This window comes from Glycine soja, chromosome 12 (assembly GCF_004193775.1).
Source record: "Glycine soja cultivar W05 chromosome 12, ASM419377v2, whole genome shotgun sequence".
NCBI lineage: Eukaryota > Viridiplantae > Streptophyta > Magnoliopsida > Fabales > Fabaceae > Glycine > Glycine soja.
This window is the reverse complement of record NC_041013.1, coordinates 11,184,846-11,208,320: the sequence shown is the minus strand read 5'-3', so window position 1 is coordinate 11,208,320 and position 23,475 is coordinate 11,184,846. Positions and strand designations below refer to the sequence as shown.

At 30.7% G+C, this 23,475-nt stretch overlaps 1 protein-coding gene across 1 annotated transcript; it reads right to left on the bottom strand.

The window, feature by feature from the left end:
• Window positions 1-4,209: 4,209 nt before the first annotated feature.
• LOC114379595 (probable serine/threonine-protein kinase At1g54610) lies at window positions 4,210-11,019 on the bottom strand. Its single transcript, XM_028338282.1, has 8 exons — window positions 9,674-11,019; window positions 8,762-9,046; window positions 8,279-8,596; window positions 7,602-7,829; window positions 6,936-7,033; window positions 6,329-6,443; window positions 5,202-5,648; window positions 4,210-4,631 (listed from the first exon to the last, which is right to left on the bottom strand). The coding sequence occupies exons 1-8, from the start codon at window positions 10,091-10,093 to the stop codon at window positions 4,455-4,457; spliced, it is 2,088 nt and encodes a 695-aa protein (XP_028194083.1). The 5' UTR covers window positions 10,094-11,019; the 3' UTR covers window positions 4,210-4,454.
• Window positions 11,020-23,475: the final 12,456 nt, after the last annotated feature.

Genomic DNA, 23,475 nt, shown 5'->3' with positions numbered 1-23,475 from the left:
CGGGTTGTCAAGATTCCAGACGCTCGATCACCGGGTTCGTCGTATACTTTGGTTCCTCCCTTGTTTCATGGCAGTCTAAGAAGCAAAACACAGTTTCGCGAAGCTCGTCGGAGGCTGAATACCGAGCCCTAGCTTCGACTACCTGCGAACTCCAGTGGCTGACTTACCTCCTTCAAGATTTTCGCATACAATTCATAGAACCAGCTACAATTTACTGTGACAATCGTTCAGCTATTCAAATCGCCACTAATCCTGTTTTTCATGAACGAACGAAACATATAGAGATCGACTGTCATATCGTTCGTCAACGCGTCACTTCGGGTCATCTCAAATTACTTCCCGTAACATCTTCCTTGCAACTCGCGGATATTTTCACAAAAGCTCTACCTCCTGCCACTTTTCAAACCCTTTGCACCAAGCTGGGAATGCTCAATATCCATTCCCAGCTTGAGGGGGGGATCTTAGCAGATGCTAGTAAGAATTAGTTAAGTCTGTTAGGTTAGTTAGAATGGTTAGTTACAACTAACTTGAAGATACTTCGTGTACATATATACTGCAACATTTCCCCAATAATGGCAAGATGCATATTTTGATCCTCCAGAACATAAGTCTGCACTTTTTCCTTACTGCTATCATTCCTTTATGGCTTCTGTGTTTCCTCTCTCATCTTATCCCGATACGTTCTTCAACAGATACAATTGTACCTTTAAGTTATGGCATGAAGCTAAGTTATTCAAGTCTATGTGACCATCTTAAGTTTAAAATGTCAAATTTTTAAACCTTTCTTTTGTCTTATATATGTGACTGTAATATGATTCTTCATTTGGTTCTAGCAACACACTTAACGTTGAAGTCACAAGAAAAAATCGTTGCAAACTACAATGCCTGGTAAGTTGTTAAATATTTTTAATTCATGGGTCTTGAGTTAAAAGTATTAATGATCTTTCTTCACTTATTCAAATGAAATTTGTGTTGTCATTTTAAACTGTGAATATCGATGGAGGGTGAGCCTTGGCAAAACACAGTAAGGTTTTTGTCATCTGACTAAAACCTTTTACTACTGTATGACTCCAAAATATATCCCTACATGACTGTACCGTGGCTGTTTGAAGTTCTAAATTTTTTTAGCTTCTACATTTTTAATGCCAGTTAGGTGGTCTTTAGTCATGCATGGGTGGAATCTTTTGATGATATCAATTTTAGCCTTGGCATTTTGTAGCTCTTTACATGTAACCATACAACAACACCACTTGTGCTGGACTTTGTGTCTTCATTAATTCAATAATATATCTTGCCTTCCAAAAAAATTGATTATTCAAAATTGAAATGTTACCAAACTATCTACTGCCAAACAAAATGCATAAGTGTAAACACTGCTACATTGAAAACTAACAAGAAAAATACATGGGAGTCAAATTATTAGGTTATTACAAAATATTACACTGATGAAACGTAAGGATACATCCTTAGTCCACTTTAAGTTGCAATTTTCAGTTATTCACTTTATCTCCTAAGATACACGTAATGGCAACGCAATCAATAAATTTTTCATAATCTATATTATGAATATATGATAAGAAATTTCTCCTATTTGTTGTTCCTGGATGTAAATTCAAATCAATCTATCTACATATACGCATGGATTAACACTTTCAAGTTTCATACCCATTTAAATTAAGGGAAGCATAGCATTAGGCCATTAACCTTGGAATTAGCTTAATTTAGATAAACTAATCTATGCTTTCGAAAAAATTTGTTATTATAATTTTGATTACAATCTTTTTTGAAATACTCATAACAAGAAGCTCTCTTTTTATCTTGATTTATCTATTTTTGTTCTACCATTACTTATTGTGGTAATTGGTTTGAATATACGTAATTATGTTATCAACTATATTTTTTATTGTTAATTATATGTTGTTATTTTTACGAACATAGAGTAACTCAAATTTGAAGATTTTGATTTGTAAGGAAGATTATCAAGAGTTCGTCTAATAGAAAATTTGTATACAAAATGATGTGTTTCAAAAGATATAAGATATATGGAATTATTATCTTTTAAATATGACTTATAGTTTATATTTTAACCTTTCTTTCACCGTAGTATTAAGCAATTTTTTTCTTTTTATATTTAACAATAAACAAAATTTATATTTAACGTGTTGAATTGAATGTTACTATAATGAAATTCTCAAATATAGACTAATTATTTTTAATGTGTACTGTATAGTATCAGAATAAATAGGTTAACTTTTGTCGTGTTCCATTATAAAATCATAAGGCATTATATTTAAGAATAAATTTGAAACTTTATCAATCTAAATATAAAATAAAATAAATATTTTACTATATGGAAATTAACATCAACTTTAAATAACAATGATAATATTCGAATTAAATTATGATTAAGAAAAAAAATAGTTAACCATCACTTTAATGTCTGGCTATTTCTTTTGTGTAAAAATTGGATAATAAATTATTCTAAAATGCTAATGATCCGTGCATCGCACGGGTAGGAAACTAGTGTCATACAAAAGAATTGTAATTCTTAGTTAATTAGTAAGTGAAACATTCAGCAGTATTTAGGACAGAGGGATTTAAACAAGCTTTTTTCAAATTATAAAGATTAAAAAGATTAATTTTAATTACTAAAAACAAAATTATTCCAAAATTAAGGGATTAAAAATACATTTAGGTATTTTTTTTTTTTAATCCGGGATATCTCATGGCCGGAGCCCAGGACTAATTCCTATAAATGATGAAAAAACTGATGGTTGGTAGAAATGACGAAAAAACTGATGGTTTAGGAAGAGGATTTGGACAATGGTCATAACTACCATTACCTAGTATGGATAGTTTTTTTAATTCACAGGTCAGTGTTACTATGGTTGTAAACTTTCCTGGGGTTTTATTGGATGAAAGAAATGGACGTAGGATTTTCTGGAAACTTTTGAACATATTAGCAATTAAAACTTTACATTTTGGTGATGCTTTGCTGACCAGATATTCTTTGCAATTTTTTATTTAACTTTTGTTCAATGAAATGCAAACGCATGGCCTTGGTATTGATTTGTGACCATGCACCAACCCTATGGTGTTAGACTGTTAGTGCCTGGTGCTGGTGGACACTTTCATATTAATTAATTAACAATCCCCTTTTAATTTTGTAAGGACCACACACAAAATATCCTTAAAATAACAGAATTGCAATTTCCTAAGGATAATTAATGTTAATCTCAAAAAAGGTCAATGTTAGTATTCCTATATTAACTACTTTTCTAAACAAATCATGCAGAGGACCGTCAAAGCAGGAAATTGATGTTTGACAAAGACAAGAATGCAATATTGGGGGATTTTAGGCTAAGCCAGGCAGCATCACATGGGAGAGTTGCTTGACACAACTGGAGTAACAGGGACTGAGAGGCATATATAACTCCACAACTAGATAGAATTTGGCAACCATCCCTGATGCTTAGTTTTGAAATATTAGTTTTAGAAGTGATATGTGGGAAAAGACCTATTGTGGCAGATAAGACACCGGTTACATGTGGGTATTGTTCCTAATGGACAGTGACAAATTGTATAGAGACCTTGATGAAGTTGACACACCATTGACATTGAGGACGTTAGGAGAGTGCTTGATTAATTTTATGTGAAACCTTGAGCCCTATCATGGTTTTCAAAGTTTTTTTTTTTTAATCCTGAATTATAAATGGCAAATCACGTCATGTTCCAAAAGATTTAGATGATGAAAATAATAACTTAAAATATCATATATGAAATATATAGTATTCAATGTCAAAATTTTAAACGATAATGTATGTAAAATCTCTTGGTGACTCTTCCCTAAATTCAAGTTTATCTTTGAAGGAATAAAAACTGCTTCATACTTTCAACATCCATGTTAATATCTTTTCAGTAAAGATATAGAATCTCATCACATGACCCTCACCTCGTTGGTGGGGTAAATCTGAATGACATTTTACATTAAAGTCAACATAAACTTTATTTTTATACTGCTACATGTGTCCTTTTTATTCTGCTTTCTCCTCGTATTGTGAATGGTTCTAATCTTTTCAGCAATGATTTAACCCTCTCAACTTCATGGGATATACTTTTCTTCTCCCTAACTTAATAGTTGGGGAAATAAAGGGAGCACCAACATAAACTAGTAAACTGCAATAAATCTAGAGGTGAAACATGAAGGGAGGAAAGAACATAATAAATTGAATTGCTTATATTTTATATAAGGGTGAAACATGAAGAGTTGAAGAAAGACCAAACTCTTCTTATAAAGCCTGCAATTTACATGATATATGCTACATTGCTACTGTAAGATTGAATACACTCTCTTCCTCTCCCTGCTCTTTTCTTTCCTTAGGTTTGAGATAAATAAATGGTGTCATAAAAATATGTAAGCAGCTGAACAATCCGAAATAGTTATCTTAATTCGACTACTTCCGCTGTGCAAAAACTTTCTCACCTCTTGCTCTTGACTTGTCAATTCTGGCTCGTCTTGAAAACTCTTGGATCTTTCTGTCATGCTCTTTGAGCATCTGATCCATGTTGCTTGACGAAACCATTAATGGACCTGAGAGGTATATCTTGTTTCCCATGGACTCGCGCCCACCCTGAAAGTGTCCCACATCAATATTCAATCACTCAGCCAAAAAAAAAAGTGTTGCCAGTCATTAGTTGTCAAATATTAATTGATTGTTGATTCTAATTTCAAACCATAAATGTTTGGACTTTGAACTCCATTTATTATAATCAGTGACCTATCCACCTATAAAAGTTACATTCAACTAATAGGGTACCGGTAGGTACTTAAAAAAAGATGGGAAACTTGAGAATTTCATAAAAAGAGAACAAATTTCTAGAAAACTGTGACAATTTGGGGAAATAAAAGACCATCATTTTGATATCATTAGGGATTTGAATTGCCTCTTGTTCTTACATAACAGGAGAGCATGAGTGTCCTGATAGAAAGATAAAAATATGGATAATTTTGAATAAAAATAGTAGACTGTATAAGAAATCAAGAGGTCCCTAGTCCCTACACTTGATAAAACTTGTCTCTCTCTCTCTCTCTCCAATATTCAATCATGTAACGAGAGACTCCAGATCCTTATTGATGCCTAGTGTAGACTTGCACTACCAAATATTTAGAATTAATAAATAAAAAAATAACAACAACTAACCGGAGTTGATTTTTCAGCCGGGACCCTTCTACTTTCAATTTGATTGAGATCAACAATCTGTTTTTGATCGTGCCTTCTTCTCGACTCTGATCCATTAGTGGACTCCACGGATTTTCTTACTTCAATTGGTTTTCTGTGGTTCGAGTGAACTGGTTTAACCTCCTGATCTTCAGAGAAAGTCCTAGATGCCACTAGCCCAGATAGTTTTGATAGGTTCACTCTGTTTGAAACAGGAGGCACATCATCAACTTCTTTCCTGCCTTTTGCCCAGACAGAACCAGGAACCAATGGGCCTGAATGTGAAGGCCTCTTATAAAGATGCCCAGAGAAATTATCATTCATTTCTTTTTCTGACTGTTTGTGAGGGAAAACCAGAATTCCAGACACCGATCCTCTATGAGGGTTTGATAATTCACTTTGGTTCCTTGAGCTGGAACAGTGTCCTTGCTGCATAAGACAACAGTAAGATAAGCCTATGTGGAAGAAGAGATAATAGAAAGTAGGACAATTGAAACAACATATGTGAAAAGAGCAAAAGAATATTTAGAAGTTTAGTATATAAGGTTTAGTTTCACTATTTTAAAGCATGTTCAGTTTTACAAAAAGTTATTTATGAAATAAGCAATAGGCACTAGGCATACAAGTCTGCAATTTTTAGTGTTAGAACTAGCAAGTCACTAATACACCAAACTGTTTCAAACCCACGGATTCTCTTCTTTGCCTTATTATTAAAAACAGAGATACCATTAGACTCAAAACTCAAATGCCAGTTACAAGTAGCAACAACCCAAAATGGTTTAGGTGTTCTAACACAACTACAGGATAATTAGCATGGGGTAGGTCTTACATAAAGAACTGATAAGCAGAGGCGTAAAATCCTTTGGCTGACTGTAATAAAAAGAACTAGTGATCATCTAACTAATAAGCTTTTTCGTATTTCACAACAATCCAATCTGCCTAAAATAATGAACAATTTCAAAGTTAAATCAAGAGACAGTTCAAAGTAAAAAGAAAAATTCCTTGTCCCCCATTTCATGATCAGTAACACTAAACAGAATTTACACAAAACCCCAAGGTATCCCATAGAGGCAAGTCATACAATAAAACTTGAAAATTGTTTGGATTACCTGCACTGCTAAGCCTGGGTCAGCATTGTCTTTTGCTGTGACATTTGCCCTGTGTCCTTTTTCTTGTCTAACTCCTGAGGCAACTTTTTGTTCCCTACCTCCAACAACTCCTTGCCTAAGACAGTAAACAGAAATGAATACGTATTAGTTGTCATTATCAGCTATCAACAATAGGCTCACAAAACATGGCACCCTTTCAGAACGAATGCATGAATCAAGTGATGCAGAAAGCATAGCTAACAGTCATGATGAAACAACTAAAAGCAAACAATTGTACTACCATAGCATGGCCCAAATATTTTAGAAGAACCAGATATAACTATGTATTCAAGGCTTCAGCCACCAATAATATGCATATTTCTTCTACTATAAGTACACAAGAGATCCCATAATTGATGCTTTTGTTCATGGCAGAGATATCAACATTCAAATCAATAATAAACAAGAGACCCATTTGATTACACTGAAATTGTTCAGATTAAGCCATATAATTTATATTCCAAACAGATTCCATTATAGAGATTGAAGCCACTATCATAATATTAATTATTAAAAATAAATATCCTTTTTTTGCCTCAACATAAATACAATCAACCTATACAGTTACCTTACGGCTTCATCCCGTAATTTAGCATCAATCTCCTTGCTGGGAACATATTTTGGCAAACTTGATGGGTCACAAGGCAGAGGCTCCGACATAAAGAACTGTCAATCAATGGGGAAGCACAAGCCAATTAGCAGGTTAGAAAGGAAAAGGGTTCCTAGAATATGTTTGACAAAATTGCATGAGAAATTTGATTATTTTTTCCTACTTCAAACTTAGCAGTATAGTGACCAAAAATATATCTCATGATTTTGTTTATTTGCAAGCTGACTTCGCCATTTCATTACCTTCCCTTGTATTGAATAGTCGATGATGCTGTTTAAGCATGGAAAGTAAAAAGAAAAAGGAAAAATGTAGAATAGTATGACTTTTAAAGTGTAAAAGAACATATATCTACAGATACATGGAAATAAAGAACAACCAACATTTTTCCATTAAATGGAGTAGAATACAAATATAAATCAATGCCACTGGCTTCTATAACAAAAATGTAAAGAAAGAACGTTAAAAGGAAATTAAGATTGATTTTTTTTTAATAATAATTAGCCTGCAGAATATTCATTTTAGCAGGTGATCATGGAAAACAATATTTTGAACTGATTACATTGGGGAAGAATGTCACTTGATCAGACTATATAATTGCTTGCTTGGAAACATATATCAGCATACCTCACTTTCCAGAGCAGCTGCTGCAGTCCCTCGATGTGCTGGCTCTACAGAAAGTAGGGTCTCTATAAGCTTTACCGCAGTAGATGGGTAGTCCTTAAATGTATCTGCAACACAACGCCTATAATGGTGTGGTGGCCTGAATACTGTGGAATGTGACAACCGCGATTTAAGCCAATAGTCGTCAGATGGTGAGCCACAAAGTTTAAAAATCCGATGCAACTGCTCAACCTACAAGGAAATAAAATTAACCCTCAGATACCTTGTATATACCTTTATTAACACACAATACTAGTATTAATATCAATTTATAAAATTGAGATCAACAGTCTACAGTAGACTGGTATACGTGAGTTTGGAACCTAGGATTATGCATAATGAAATGGAGTCCAGTAATTATTTAACCATAAACTTGAAGGTAAAAAAAGCACAAGATATAGAGAATCCACTCAATAAAAGCGAAAGTAATTTAAAATAGAGAAACAATATCATTTGCATCATGTAACTGCAGTTAAAAAAAATCCTTTGAAATTTCTTGTATTAAGAAATTTCTAACGACCTAAACTATTGAATTTCCATAAAATAGAAACATATGATATCATCAAAGCCAAATGAAAGTCAGGCAGCAAAGCATTTATCGTGAGTGACAAATGATGGAAAATAGATTCCTAAACACATACCTCTGTTTTTCCTGGCAAAATAGGCCTTCCAGTATATAGTTCCCCCAGTATGCAACCAGTGCTCCACAAATCCACTGCAACCCCATAATGATTGGCTCCAAGTAAAAGTTCTGGTGGTCTATACCATAGAGTTACTACTCGGCTTGTCAATGGAACATTGTGCTGAGGGTCATAAAAACTTGCCAAACCAAAATCAGCGATCTTTAAGACTCCATTATTGTCAATGAGAAGATTTGAGCCCTTTATGTCACGATGGAGGACACCATGACTATGACAATGATCCAATCCACTAAGAAGTTGCCGCATGTAGCATTTCAGCTGGCAATGGCATACAAAACATATTGCTGTTTTAGGAGTTTTCTTATAAAAAACAGAGTAGAAGGCACGCATAGTTACTTTCCTATACTTATGCCAGACACATGCACAAAAATTTCAACTCCATGTATATAAGAGCTTGAGTAAATGAAAAGAAATCATCATTACCTGCGGTTCAGAGAACTTAATATCAGGATTTGATGCAAGTCCTGTAAGATCATGCTCCATATACTCAAAAACAAGGTACAAGCTGCGAGACATCTGTGACGTTATCAAGCCCTCCAATTTAATTATGTTTGGATGGTCAAGCCTACGCAGAACATGGATTTCCCTTGTCATAAACTTGACACTCTCAGGATCAAGATTGTCAAAGCGTACTTTCTTCAATGCAACAAACTTTTGGTTAATCACATCCCGTGCCTTATATACAGTACTGTAAGTTCCTTGCCCAATCTGCATAACAGAATCTCATCAAATTATTCATTTAAAGAAAAAGACTACTATAATCAATGATAAAGAATATCAGAGTACATAGACTCCTTCCTTCACCAATATAAGAAGCTTATACTCACAGAAACAAGACAAAATTAATCCAGTATGACTAGTACGCAAAATCTGGTCACACACATTCTATATTCTACACAATCAAATTTCATTGACCATTTTCTTTTCTTTAACAAAACCAGGAGAGTGGACACCAGCCAACATTAACACTCATCTATATTTAGTTAGTAAAGCAACCAAACGATTCCTACCGGAAACATTATTATGTAATAAAATTCACTGTCTTCTGAAATGTTAATATCAGGCTACCAACATTTCCAACTCCCTCCCATCCACTCTGCCATGACTGGTTCATAAACTTTAAAGTACACGATGCATGGAAATCCCAATTAACTTAAATCGCACTTTAAAAAATTTCCATTAATAATTTGACCATTCCAGCAAAAGTGCATGAAAATGGCCAGTGTTCAAAGTATTTTGGGACAAGCATTCATGAAATAGCAGACAGCAGTAAGAATCACATAACAATTTAACTATAATACAAACACAGACAGAGCACACAAGGCAGTAACTTACTTTATGCAACCTCTCAAACGTATTCGCACTCCGTGGTATCCATCCCTTAATAGCTTCACCAGCAACAGAAGAAAGCCATGCCGGCCATCCAGCTGCAACTTGCTCTCCTTCAATAGCCTTTGGAACCCTTCCAGGGCCAATATGATCCACAACAGTCAATTCCGGCTTCTCTAATTTCTTCTTTGCATCATGATCACCATACAACTGGCCTGAACCGTTGGCCTTCTTGTCAATCAATGAACCTTTCACATGACCACCAACTATTAACACATCTTTCACCCCACCCTCATCAACCCTCCTAGTCGAATTCAACCGCAAAACATTCAACTCCGAAGGCCTTGTGCTATACGATTGAAATTTCTCAGTGACAGCTTCCTTGCTGTCCTCTACAGCTGAAGCCTTAGAACATATGCAGCCCATGTTGGAGCACAAAGATATCAAATCAACTATACAACAAGTAGGATCATCATTCACCAGCAACACATCTTCTACCAACTCCACCAAAACTCATAAAAACAAAAAACTCAACCACTACACAGTACCTTCTTTGACACGTACCCAATTCAAAATCAGATATCAAAACTTCCTTCATAGACACATACCCAATTCAAACCTTCTTTTGTTTTTTCTATCAAAGGCAACGATGAAAACTTCCTTCATAGACACATACCCAATTCAAAATCAGATATCAAAACTCTAATACTGAAAGATTCCTGCCCGACCCAATTCCAAAGAAGCAAACTTGAACCAAACCCACAATTCATAACCCTCCAACAACAATCGCTAACTGTCATAAAGGAATCATTGTTCAACAAAGGAGAAGAGATTCAAGCAATAAAAACAAAAAAGTCTGAGATGAATGAAGGTGATAACACTCAGAGACTAATATACAATTTATATAAACCAAGGAATCAATTTAAAAAAAGAAAGGAGGGTGGGGCAAAAGACTAAGTGGACCTTTGAATTGGGATTAAGGTTAAGGGTGAAAATGGATCAGAAGGTTCACTAGAAAAAAAAAAAGTGTGGTGGTGGGTATGTCTGAAAGTTCAACGCGTATTCAGACATTAAAAAGAACATTATCATCAACCAGACAACAACCTTAGACGGCTTTTGCCGGCTAGGCTCAGTCAAAAGACTCCACTTTCTTCTCTTTCTCTCTCACACAAACACACACACACTTTCCCTCTCTCTATTTCTATTCTCTAGTGATGCTTATGCATGATGATTCCATATAGTGTTGTGTTGTGACTCTCTCTCCCTCCACCATGTTGTTCCTTCTGTCAAAGAACGATTGGTGTTAGTTTTGTGTTCAAAGCCCTCTATGTTGGTCGTTGAGTTCTGTTTGGAATATCAATGCTCAGCATTAAACGCGTTTTTAATTTCTCTCTAATTGTTTTTAATTTATTTTCTTCTTCTTTTTTTCTCTCCTTCTCACTGCAGGGCAATAGTGTCATTAGATTTTTAAATTAAAGGCATTTCTTCCTGTTCGGTGTGTTGGGATGCCGAGGGTTCCATTTCCATACATATTGTATCTGAAAATCAATTTGGTATTTCTTAGTCAAAAGTTTAAGAATCAATTTTAGATCTTGCTCAAGTAACAAAAAAAATAATAGTTAGATATTTTGTTGAAAATATTTTTTTTAAGGATTGTTTAAAATATCTTCAAAAATTAATATAGAGAATATTATAATACTTTCATTGAAATTTTATTTCTATAAGAAAAATTATACTTTTTCGATATAAGGAAGAAAAATTATACTTATAATTAATTAAAAATTATTGTTTGCATAATTTTTAAGGTAATTAATGTAAAGGTTAATAAAATTGTCAGACATAATATTTTATAATTAAATAATAATTTTAAAGTTTTTTAACATAGTATTAAAACCTTTTATGTGCATAGCTTATTTTCTCAAATTTTAATCTTAATTTTATAACTATCTTACATATGACATATTAATCTTTAGATAGTAGAAGATTTTGTTAGTTATTGTTTTAGTCATATTAATTAGGAATCAATTATTATTTTAAAATGCATTTTATTATTTAACAATTATTACACATTTTATCTTTATATAAATATTTTATTTTTATTTAATTTTTTCTTATGTGCAGTTCGAAATGTGCTTATCGATAAATCACAAAACAGGATATAGAAAAAGAATTTTCCAAACTTAAAAAGATTAATTACTTAAAAAAGTAATATAACTAATATTAGAAAAAAAAAAAGACAGTCAAACTTTTATAATCTTAAGAAACTTTTTTTTTATTTTGTCAAAAAAATATTTTTTTATTAGTTTAGTATATTTTAAATAAATAAAAATAACAAGATAAACTTAAATTTTTGTATTTATATTTATTACAAACTTTCTATTTCATTAATGATTTCTTATTATATTTTTTATAATTTAAAATCCACCATTATATTATAAATTATAATACATAATTTGGTGGAGATTGAGACTCTCGTTATCCCTATCTTCTCAATTAGAAATTTTCAAACATTTCCTTTCTCAATTGAAGGAATAATTCACATACGGCTCCCTAAGTTTATCAAAAAAATTATCTCACCGCCAAACACAATTATTTCAACTTAACTATAAATCTCAAATTCAAGTTGTAAGTACGAGAACGGTGTTGTGTTAAATACTTAATAAAAAAAATACATCTCTCAACATTGTAAAGTTACTCATTCTTCTATTTTTATTTATATATTTGATATTTTCAACCACATACTCTTTCTTTTTTTTGTCTCTATCACTGAATTTAATTTATTTATTATAAATTTTAATCATATAAAATAAATACTTTATGTTGTGTAGTGCAAAGACTAAAACATCGACTAAATTAAAATATAAAAAAAAACACGTGAAAATAAGGAGAGTGAGAAAAAACTTTTTTGTTTTCAATGATTTTGATACACGATAGAGATAAAAGAAAGAATATAGATAATGGTTTAATTGAAGATAAATAATATTTCTACAATAAATTTTACAATTAAAAGCGAAATAGAGAGAAAAGTGAAAAAAGTATAAAATATAATAAATTATGTGATAAAAAATATGCATACAAAGTATCATTGTATAAATTGTTATATTAATAATATGACTATTAACTAAAAGAGGGACAACTTCACTCTTTAAGTTGGAGTTGTGTACTATAATTTTTTATAGAGTATATTATTTTGAGATTTCACTCTTAGTAGTCAAACATAAAGAAAGTTTGATAGCATGAGTTATCATATCTTATTTGAATCTATTATTTAGAGAATTATTAAGATATAATAAGCTTATTGTGTTAGAAGTGTATTAGGTGAAAATTATAACTAATTTAGAGTGTTTTTAAGAGTTGATATTTGTAAATCATGCAAGTTTTGATGATGTCGGAAAGAATTTGCTTGATAATGATTGTCATCATCAAAGAGGGGGAGAATGTGAATGTATGAATACATGAATTTTGATGATGTCAAAGAAGAATCAAACAAGGTTGTTTCAAAGGATAAACATTACTTCCAGATTAATACAAGATTACTTCAACAAACAAAGTATTGCTTCAAGATTATTTTAAGATCAAGTCTTGCCTCAAAACAAAGGATTCCAAGACATGCAAGGCTCTGGTAATCGATTATTTGGCAGTATAATCGATTACCAGAAGACAAGTTTGAGAAATAGCTGTTAAAAAGGGTTTTGAATTTGAATTTTGAACATGTAATCGATTACCAGTTGTTTGTAATCGATTACCAGCAACGAAACTCTTGAAATTTAAAAGTCATGACCCTTCAAAATATAACTGTGTAATCGATTAGCAGAAACCTGTAATCGATTACTAGTGAAGAATTTCAAAAAAAACTTTTTGAAAAGACACATATCTTCAAATCATTTTGAAAATACACGAAGAGCCTATATATATGTGTCTGATTTCAAAAAATGAGAGATTTTTCAAGAGAACTTCATTGTTAAATGCTCTCTCAACAACTCTTGGGCAAACACTTGCAAATCTATTAAGAGTTAATGAAACTTCAATTGAAATATTCTTCTCTTAAAGAGAGAATTCTTCTTCTTCTTAATCAAAGAGATTGATTAAGAGACAGAAAGTCTCTTAAGTTGTAAGGATTCTTAAACACAAGGGATAGGTTGTCCGTGTGTGGTTCAGACTTTGTAAAATGATTTTTACAAAGAGAGTGGAAAATCTCAAGTGGGTTGCTTGAGGTCTAGACGTAAGCACGAGAAGTGACGAACTAGTATAAATCGAGTTTGCATTTCTTTCTTCCCTTATCTCATTTATTATTGCAATCAATTTTGTATTACATGTTTAAAGAACATTATTAAATTGATTAATGTTTCTTCTTCTACATTCTGAGTCTATCATTTAGAAGGGGATTAGAAGGGGATTAAAAGTTTGTTAGTGAAAATTAATTCACCCTTTCTTAAGATAATTGAGATCATTTGTCTAACAATATTAAATTAGATTGTTTTTAGAAATTATTTTTAATGAAAGTTTTTTTGAAAATTATTATCACTCTCATTGAACGTGTCTTATCTTGATCCTATATATTAAGTATTTTTTTATTTATTTAAAATATTTTTCTTAATTTTATTTTCAAATTTAATTTGTTTTAATAACTAGTTCAAAAAAAATTTATCAACCATCTCAAACCAGTATTTTTTTTAATCTTTTTCCATATACTTGATTTTCTAATCTATTTTTTCATCTTTTTTCCTAAATTAATATCCTATATTTTTTTTAAAAGAAACTATTATCAATTAAAATTTTTTTTATCACAATATAAATTGTTTATTTAAATTTAAAATACAACTTATATGTTAAAAAATATTTATTTATTATAAAATTTAATTAAAATATATTTTATATACTAAAAAATATTTATTTGATATAAATTTTAGTTATATAAAAATTAATATTTATCATATATATTACACAAGGTAAACCACTCATTTATTAATAAAAACAATAATATTATCGTTGATACGTTGGTTTTTAGGAAGCAACAGCTAATCAAGATTTTCCATTGATTTGGTCATTAATTAAGTGATTAATGCCCTGAATTCTTTCCTATCATGTTTTTTTTTTTCTCAGATTTGCAACTCTTTTCTTTGCGTACAGTGAGTATAGTTAATGGAATTTTATTTGTACAATCGAGATCATCTTTTGACTCAAAAACTGTATTTGAGCGTAAAAGACATAATACCTTTCTAAAAGAATATGATTTGAGCATACAAAGTAGTAGTTAATAATATATTCAAAAAACCCATAATTTATAGTTTCGAGTCAAAAGACTTGTCAAAATATAATAATTTCATGTCTTTTTTATAATTAATAACAGTCGCTTCTCTTAAAAGGTCATAGCTATAGGATCCATGAACCAAATAGTCTCTCAAATTATTACTACACCATTATTGATAGGCATGGCACCCGCGCAGGGCGGGGGCTCCCCACTCTCTGTCTCCAAACTTTATCCTGCTCCCCGTCCCCGCTCCTAGTGGTGGGATATTTTGTCCCGTCCCCATCTTTCTTGCGAAGACATGTCGAGATCCCGTTTTACATTAAAAAATATCAAAAATTATAAAAAAAAATATATAATTTTGTTGTTTTATCTCAATTTTTTAACAATAATAAATAAATAAAACAAAGGAAGAACATGCAACAGAGGAAGAACAATTCGAAGTTGAGAAACCTAGAAATGCACAGTGCGACTCGAAGAAGAAAAAGGTGCAACGAAGGCTTCCACGAGTTCACGGTTGAAACGAAAGAACACTGAAACGAACGATGAAGAAGCGAAGAGGGTGAAGATAATGTGAAACGGTGAAACGAACGGTGAAGAAATGAAGAAAGAACGAAGGTGAAGCACTGAAGAAGGAACAAAGGTGAAGAAGGAAGTCAAGAATGCAGCGTTTTAGGATTTGGATCATGTTTGTGACTTGTGAGATATTACTTATATATATGATAATTTTATTTTGTATTTTTTTACTAGTAAAATACTATATTAACCCTTATATTTATGTTATACATATTATAAGTTATGAGGGTATATAAGTAAAATTCTATATACGCGAGGATACAGGAACTCTGCGGGGTCCGTCCCCATCCTCAAATTAGTTGCGGGGGATTTTTCATCCCCATCCCTATCCCCGTGAAGAATTTTTCCCCGATGGCAAGACCCCAAATGGGATCGTGCCCACAGGAATCCCCGAGTTGCGGGAAGAATTATCATACCTAATTATTGATGAATTTGTATATAATTTTTACATTCTCATTATATAATTTTGCTTCAGTTTGTGTTTTTCCTCATTTGGGATATGTCGTGTCCTTTACAAATCCATATTTTCTTTAAAATATAGGTATAATATATAAGAATCAAGTAAATTATCACTTTAATTCCTAAAATTGCATAACAATATCATATTAATGTTGGAAACTAAAAAAAAAATTAGTCTCTAAAATTTTATTTAAGTCTCTAAACTTAACCGCTAGTAGTTCTTTTGGTTTCTAAACATATGTATATTAACATTATCTGTTAAGTTACATATTTTTTTAATCTTTTATTACTTAAAGAAATATACACCGGTCAAAATTTCCCCCCCAAAAATAATTTATTTTTGTAATTATAAAATTAATTAAAATATAACATATAATATAGCATTTAAATCATGATTAATCAATTACATATATATTAAAAATAAAATTACCCGTAGTGCAACTAATTAAATATAAGTGATTACCCTTAATTCGAGTAATTATTTTAAATACAGAGAAAAATAGAATTAAATTAATTATGATATGTAAAGATTACCTGAATTACATTAAATGTTAAAAAAATAATTCGTGCATTATTAATTAATTAAATGATTAAAAATGGAAATAGAGCTCACAGGATTGTTGAAACCAATTTTTTTAAAAGAGTATAAATAGAACATTGGCATGTTGTAATTTTTTTTCTCCAACGTTATTTCTTTTTCCTCTTTCTTCTTTTTTTTTTTGTCACGTCTTTTCTTTGGTCTTTCTATCACAGGTGTGGACATAAAGGATGATTATGACTCTCAGAAGGGAAAGAGATGCGGTAACATCTAATTGGTTTTTATTTAAATTTTTAATTTTTTTTTTATTTTACTTTTTTTTTCTTATTAGATAATTCAACAGTTTGCTTTATGCCCAGAGAGACTATCCCTGGTGACTGATTTTTTGTGATGATTCTTTGTGAATGTACTGTGATTTGTGACTTGGTGTGGTGGATGAAAATGAAGATGACAACAACCTGGGCAATGTTAGATGGAAACAAAAACATGTGAGTTTATCTTTTAAAAATTTATAAGCATTCTATAAGGTCGTATCTTTATGTTAAACTTTTTTTCTTCTAAAATTTGAACTAAGGATATCAAAATGTTCGATTTTTTAATAGGTGCTATCCAAACCTCTTTATTATCAAAGTTGTTATTGATAATACTTCACATGGAATTGATTTTGCTTAGTGCAATAGAGCTATAACATTATGGTCCTTTTATAAGCATTTTTTTTACTCATACGAATTTAACTATCATCGTCAATTGATTTAGCTGAAAGATGCTTTATCAGAATTGTGACCTTTAACTTTTTATTGTAAAATTTATTAATATATTATATTGTTTATCGTCTATTGAATCACAAACTGCATCATCTTCATTTCTTTCATGAGTGCAAGTAATTTGATTTTGCTTAATCAAATAATCTTATTTTTCTCTCCCACATTATCATTTTAAGGATAAATACTCATTTTGATATCTCAAAATGTAGAGGGTTAATATTTGATACCTAAAAATGAGAAATTTAAATTTAGTTTCTGAATGTGTAAAAAGTTAAATAAATTAATCATGTCATCAATTCTTCTTCGTTAATGTTCCTTCTAATGTGATAGTCCATGTGTAAAAATAGGATGTGACGTCATTAATAACTACAAACTAATGTGTAAATATGTTTATCATGAACTAAATTTTAGTCATTGAAAGTTTTATTTATTTTTCTTTTACAACATCAAAGTGTTGATAAATTAGTCTTTGAACATTACAACTTGCTATTAATTTGATCCTTTAAAGATACAATTTATTAACAAACTAATCCACGAAAAATAAAGTACGTAATTAAATAATCATAAACACGACACACTAGCATGCATGCAAATTGAAATTACCATTACCAAACAGGAAGTTCAACTCTAATTGTCATCAACCTAGCTGATGCATAAGATATGTTAGACTCACACAAGGATAAGTGTACCCTACGCAATAATATCAGTGGACTCGAAAGTTTGGATATTAATGTAAAAAAATTTAAGGGTTTCCTAGATTAACAATCATAAAAAACCAACATGATCTTAAAACTTATGATTCTCACAAATAATAAATGAATAATACGTATTTTTCTCTATAGTGAGGCTTATCTCTAGTGTACTTTGATTTCTTGGAAGAGGAGAGAAACAAGATTTCACTCTCTTGACTATTATGTCTGTCTCTCTACATTTGTGATGACCAGAGATTAGAGAGAACATTTTTTTGTCACGAAGAGGTTTTGTTTGATGTTAGTGGGTATTAACCCCTTTTATAACCATTACTCTCATCAAGTAATAGTTACTTTTAGAAACTTGTCATATTTAATCCAATTACAATTTAGTCCTTAATTATTAATTATTTATTTATTAGTCTTTACATAAGTAACATGTCTGTCACATGAGACATTAGTTCTAACAATTAAACCCAAGGATCAGTTGTATTCCTAATTAGTCAAATTTATTAAACTAAAAGTAGAGATGATTAAAAAGAGAATTTAAAGAGTTTTGTGACTTTTAGTTTTTATAAGAAAACAATTAAATGAATATAAAAAGAGATTTTGAGTTACGATAAGAGTGATTAGGAGCTATGACTCACTTGTATCAATTTTCCCTCAATCATAGTCTTAATGAAATTCTTTCCCTCACACTGTTGATTTTTTAAAACCCTCAACATTTCGCCATCGTCGTCGCTGCCTTTGTTTGTCGTCGCCGCCTTCAAAGGCAGTGAAGTTGTTGTAAGTGTCACTCCCCCTCCGATCAGGTATTCTCCTTGTTCTATTATTATATGATTGAGAAAAATAGAGAGAAAAGGTGTGTAACTTTGTGTTTTGATTTCAGTTATCAAATGGATAGGTAATCAATGTATGAGATGGAAAAGTTTTTCAAAATAAGAACACAAATAGGGCTACTAGAACCTTGAATTTGCAGGATAATCCTTGGAGCTTTTGTAATACATACATTAGTACCTTGGTAGTACTCACGAATGGACAATCCTAACTTTTCTTCATGAGCAAAACTTAGTTAGTAGTTAGATGTTAAATGATTAGAACTAGACATGAATTTAGGGTGTTTATCAGTAAATGATGTGCAACTAGGTGACAATGGGATTGAATTATTCTTCACATTCTTTCTAACCAACGATGTAAAACTACATGCATTTGAATCATGTACATTAAAGTAAACAAAATGATTATTGTTAACTAAATTATTACCAGTAAAATGTAATCTTAGATAAATGCAACATACAAAGCCTAATATTACAAGTAATAATTTGGAGTTGCCAAAACAAGAAATTTGACATGTCCAAGTTGGCTTATTAGTTGAAGTCAATAATTTAATATATTTGGTCAAATTTCTTTAGCAGTCAATTTAAAAAAAATGATTCACTTGGGTTATTTGTTTAAAAAGATATATGTTAGCCTCGAAGGTCATTATAAAACAAATACAATCAAATCCAATGTGTTATGCCGTAGAATTTTTTTGGCACTGCAAAAATTTGTCAACATTTGGGAAGATATATACTACATACATTTCCTATTTACTTCATGGATATAAGAATTTGCATGGATCAGGTACATTTGTATTTTGTGTAGGCTAGTAAGGTGAAGCTACCCCGTCCACTTGTATTTTGTGAGAGCATAGACCTGGCTTGCAAAACTGGAGAGATCCCAAAAAGATTTCAGTGTCAAGTACAATAACACTAGTTTATTAGATAAACAGAATTACGACCATTAGTTTTTTCATTTCTTTCATTTTTTTTCTTTTTGGTTAGAGTCAAAGATTGAGGTAAATAGTCTTTGTCTTCTCTCTTTCTCTTATTTTTTTTTTGCATTGTTCTTGCATCATCCTATGAGGTTTGTTTATTTTTTAGGGGAAAAAGTTGAGTCATTTGTATACTATATTTATTCATTTGTGATTATATATAAAAAAAGTGTTTTTGTTTATATATACTCCTTCAAAAAAAAATTAACTTTGCTTATTGTTATTTTTTAAAGCTTGTGATTGAGATAGATGTTTTATTAACTAAGAATCAAGAATGAGGAACTTTGACCAAAGTGATACTTGTCCTTTGGTTCCGGGAAGAAGTTGTGTTATTTTTTGCTAGTATATTGCTCTTTATTGTTGATGTTTAGTACCCATTTGATTTAATGCTAAGATATAACACCAAACATTGTTTGCAAGTTTTTCTATATTTTTCTTGTTGTATCTCTCTATAAGACATCACTGATTCAATTCATAAAAGACAATCCATGTATTTGTCTTAGTGACATAGAATTGAGTTGAAGACTTGAATAGTGTCTTTTGAAGTTTAATTTCATAATTAAAATTCAATTCTTGTTGCATATCGAAACTGATTTACTTGTGATTGATAAATAATAACAATTCTTCTATTAATTTTATTAATGACCAAGTTAAACTATTCATTTGCTCCCAATATTTGTCCCCATTATGTGTGTGTGTGTATGCTAAGTCTTCAGTGGAACAATGAAGTATTGTCCTTGTCGTTGGCATTAAAGGATAATGTGTAATAAAACAAAATAATCTCAAAGACTTGTCAAATGATTGAAAATTCAGTTAGATTTTTTAAAATAATAAATTATATCCATAAATTAATTCCATTGATTAATTCACTTAATCTTTACCTGATGATTCAACAACTAACTACTATGTAATGATTTTTTTCTTATTTTTCAATAGAATTATAATGTTTTGACATAGTTTTTATTAGGGAGAAGGATTGAGAAATAAGGGTTAATTTATTATTTGTCATGTATGCTTATTTTCTTGTGCATTGACTAGTTATTGGCAACAAACTTGTCTACATTTTTTTATGGTTCTCATAAGTATCTTTTATTACTAGATGGTACTACTTGATAGTGTTGATAGTGCTGGTGCAGGTAGCATTCAGCTTATGTTAGTCTTTAACTTTTGTATAATAATATATCATTTTCATCACCACATTTTTTTGCTTTTGTTAGTGAGCATCTTTCAAAGTAGGTATCTCTTTGTGACATTTATGTGATTATTACAAGTTTTGAATTACAAAATAATTTTTTTGTTTGATAATATCTCAATCCTTAACTTAATACTTTATAACATAGTTATTGATGCATGAGTATTTTTTATATTAAAGTTATGTACATTATGAGTGAACCTTAGTTTCTTGTTTGAGTTTCAATACAATGACTAATACAAATAGTTTGAATTAGTTATTATATTGAATCTTAAATTGTTTATTTGGACAATTTGAAAAAAGTTGTTTTTTTATATCTTATTCATATATAAAGGTTAAGTCTCTTTTTCTAAATTTGGTTAAATATTGGATTAGTACATTTCCTTTGACCTTTACCAACAACCTTACTGGAGGCATGAGATACAACTTTGTTTGGGTAGACAATGATGATTTCCCCTTCTTCATAGATTGTAGTGATGCACAACAAATAATCTCAGGCAATCAATGTCTGAGCATTATTGTTTTACAATTTTGGACAACATAAGTATAATTAAGTATTATAGTTTCATTAACTTGTATAGTTATAATATGATTAACAATTTACGTTTTTGTAAACAAAAATAGGACAATGAATGACTTGACTATAGAATCTGACCATAGTTCTGTGTATGATTTCCTTGAGTCTCAATCCATACACAATGCAAAGGATAAACATCATGAGTGTCAAGATTACATTACAAGATTGTTGAAGCAATCACAAAGAGAGATCTACCTAGGAGCTTACTTGAATAAGTAAGTAAAATTTTACAAATGCATTTAGCTTGTCTTTCCATTATAACTAATTATTTTCCAAAGTAGTCAACATTAACAGCACTTTGTTATCTATCTTAGGAACAATGTTGTTGTATGATTTCGTTCCTTGTACAGAAAGGTCGACAAGGACATCAAAAGTGCAATTAACAAGTTTTGTCTCAATTTGTAACATGTTTACTCTATGTTTAGTATTATACATTAATCTTTTGATCTTACAATATACGTGTATGTTTCCTTCTTTTATCTAGCACTTTGAAGGAATTCCATGGCAAGTCCCTCAAGAGTAAATTTGATGTTGATTGGATTGAATTAAAAGTATGTAATTTAACCAACAATATTGTAATCTGATTAATGGCGTTTTGTAAGTTTGTAATTACGGAATATAACTAAATTTCATATTTAATTTAGAGTCATTTTCAAATCAGAGGTTCTGAGTGTGACTATTATGTAATGGATTGGATGCAGAACATAGTCAAGGAGACTTTGAAGAATCAATAGGACATGGTATACAACTTTATATACTCTTTCAAGAATAATCCATTACACTTCTAATTATTTAATAAGTATTTTGTTGTTTTTAAAAAATATATGCTACTTTACTTTAACATGTTTCATTTATTAGAATTTTGATTATTTAATATGATTAAATTTAATGTGTGTTTATTATATGTTGTAGTGATTTAATGATCAAACATAATTGGAATAAGAGATAATGAAAATAATTCAGATAGAATGAGCAAAATATTTTTTGAAAGTTAGAAATGAAGCACTTAAGAATATTTGAGAATGTCTAGGATAGTTAAACTTATATTATAGAATAGTTTTAGGTTGGATTTACATTCTAAACATGACATATGTTAAATTTGCTTGTTTAATGTAGTTAATTTGATAATGTGGGATCATTTTATTGTTATTTATTAGTATTTTTGAATTTATTGTTTTCATTGATAATTAAATCTATTTGTTTCAAATTGTCTGGGTTTGGTTTTGCTTGAAGTTACAAGTTAGATTTGTTGTCAAAATAAAACGAATATTAAAAAAAAGTTAAGTTTTCAAAGACGATTATGAGAAAAAATGTCTTTGAAAGTTACATTTTAGAACCGTCGTTAAATGATTTTTTTGTAGAAGTGATTATTAATTATAGACTAACCAATCTATCGGAAGTTACCTTAACAGTTTGATCATGTAATTTGGTGCAAAACATTTTCTACTTAGATTTACCAATTACATGCAGATGATCACTATTATGCAATCGATTGAGCATTAAAATGGTTGGTTCCAAATAAACATTAAAATAAGAAAGCTAATTAATTAGCATAAACCAATGAGAAATTTCATTAAGAGCAAGGAGACAAGTATACTTAGACAGTTACATCATACCTACCGGACTAGGAGAACTAGCCACTCATGATCAGAATAAAACTAGCAATCCTAAAAAAACTAAACATAAACACACTAATAAGAGGAACGTTGATCACGATCCGTTCTAAAAATGTTGTCCACACTCTTCAACTCTCAAAAACCCTCAAGTTTCTCTCAAATTCGTAAAACGATAAAAACAAAACTCCAAAATCATTTTCTTACAAAAACAAAGACCTATATATATCCTCCTAAATATAATTGCACGAAAAGGCTCATTATGGTCGTGGTGAATCCACCACAACCATGGTCGGAAGTGACGTTGAAGCCTTGGGCCATTATAGATTGAATATGGAC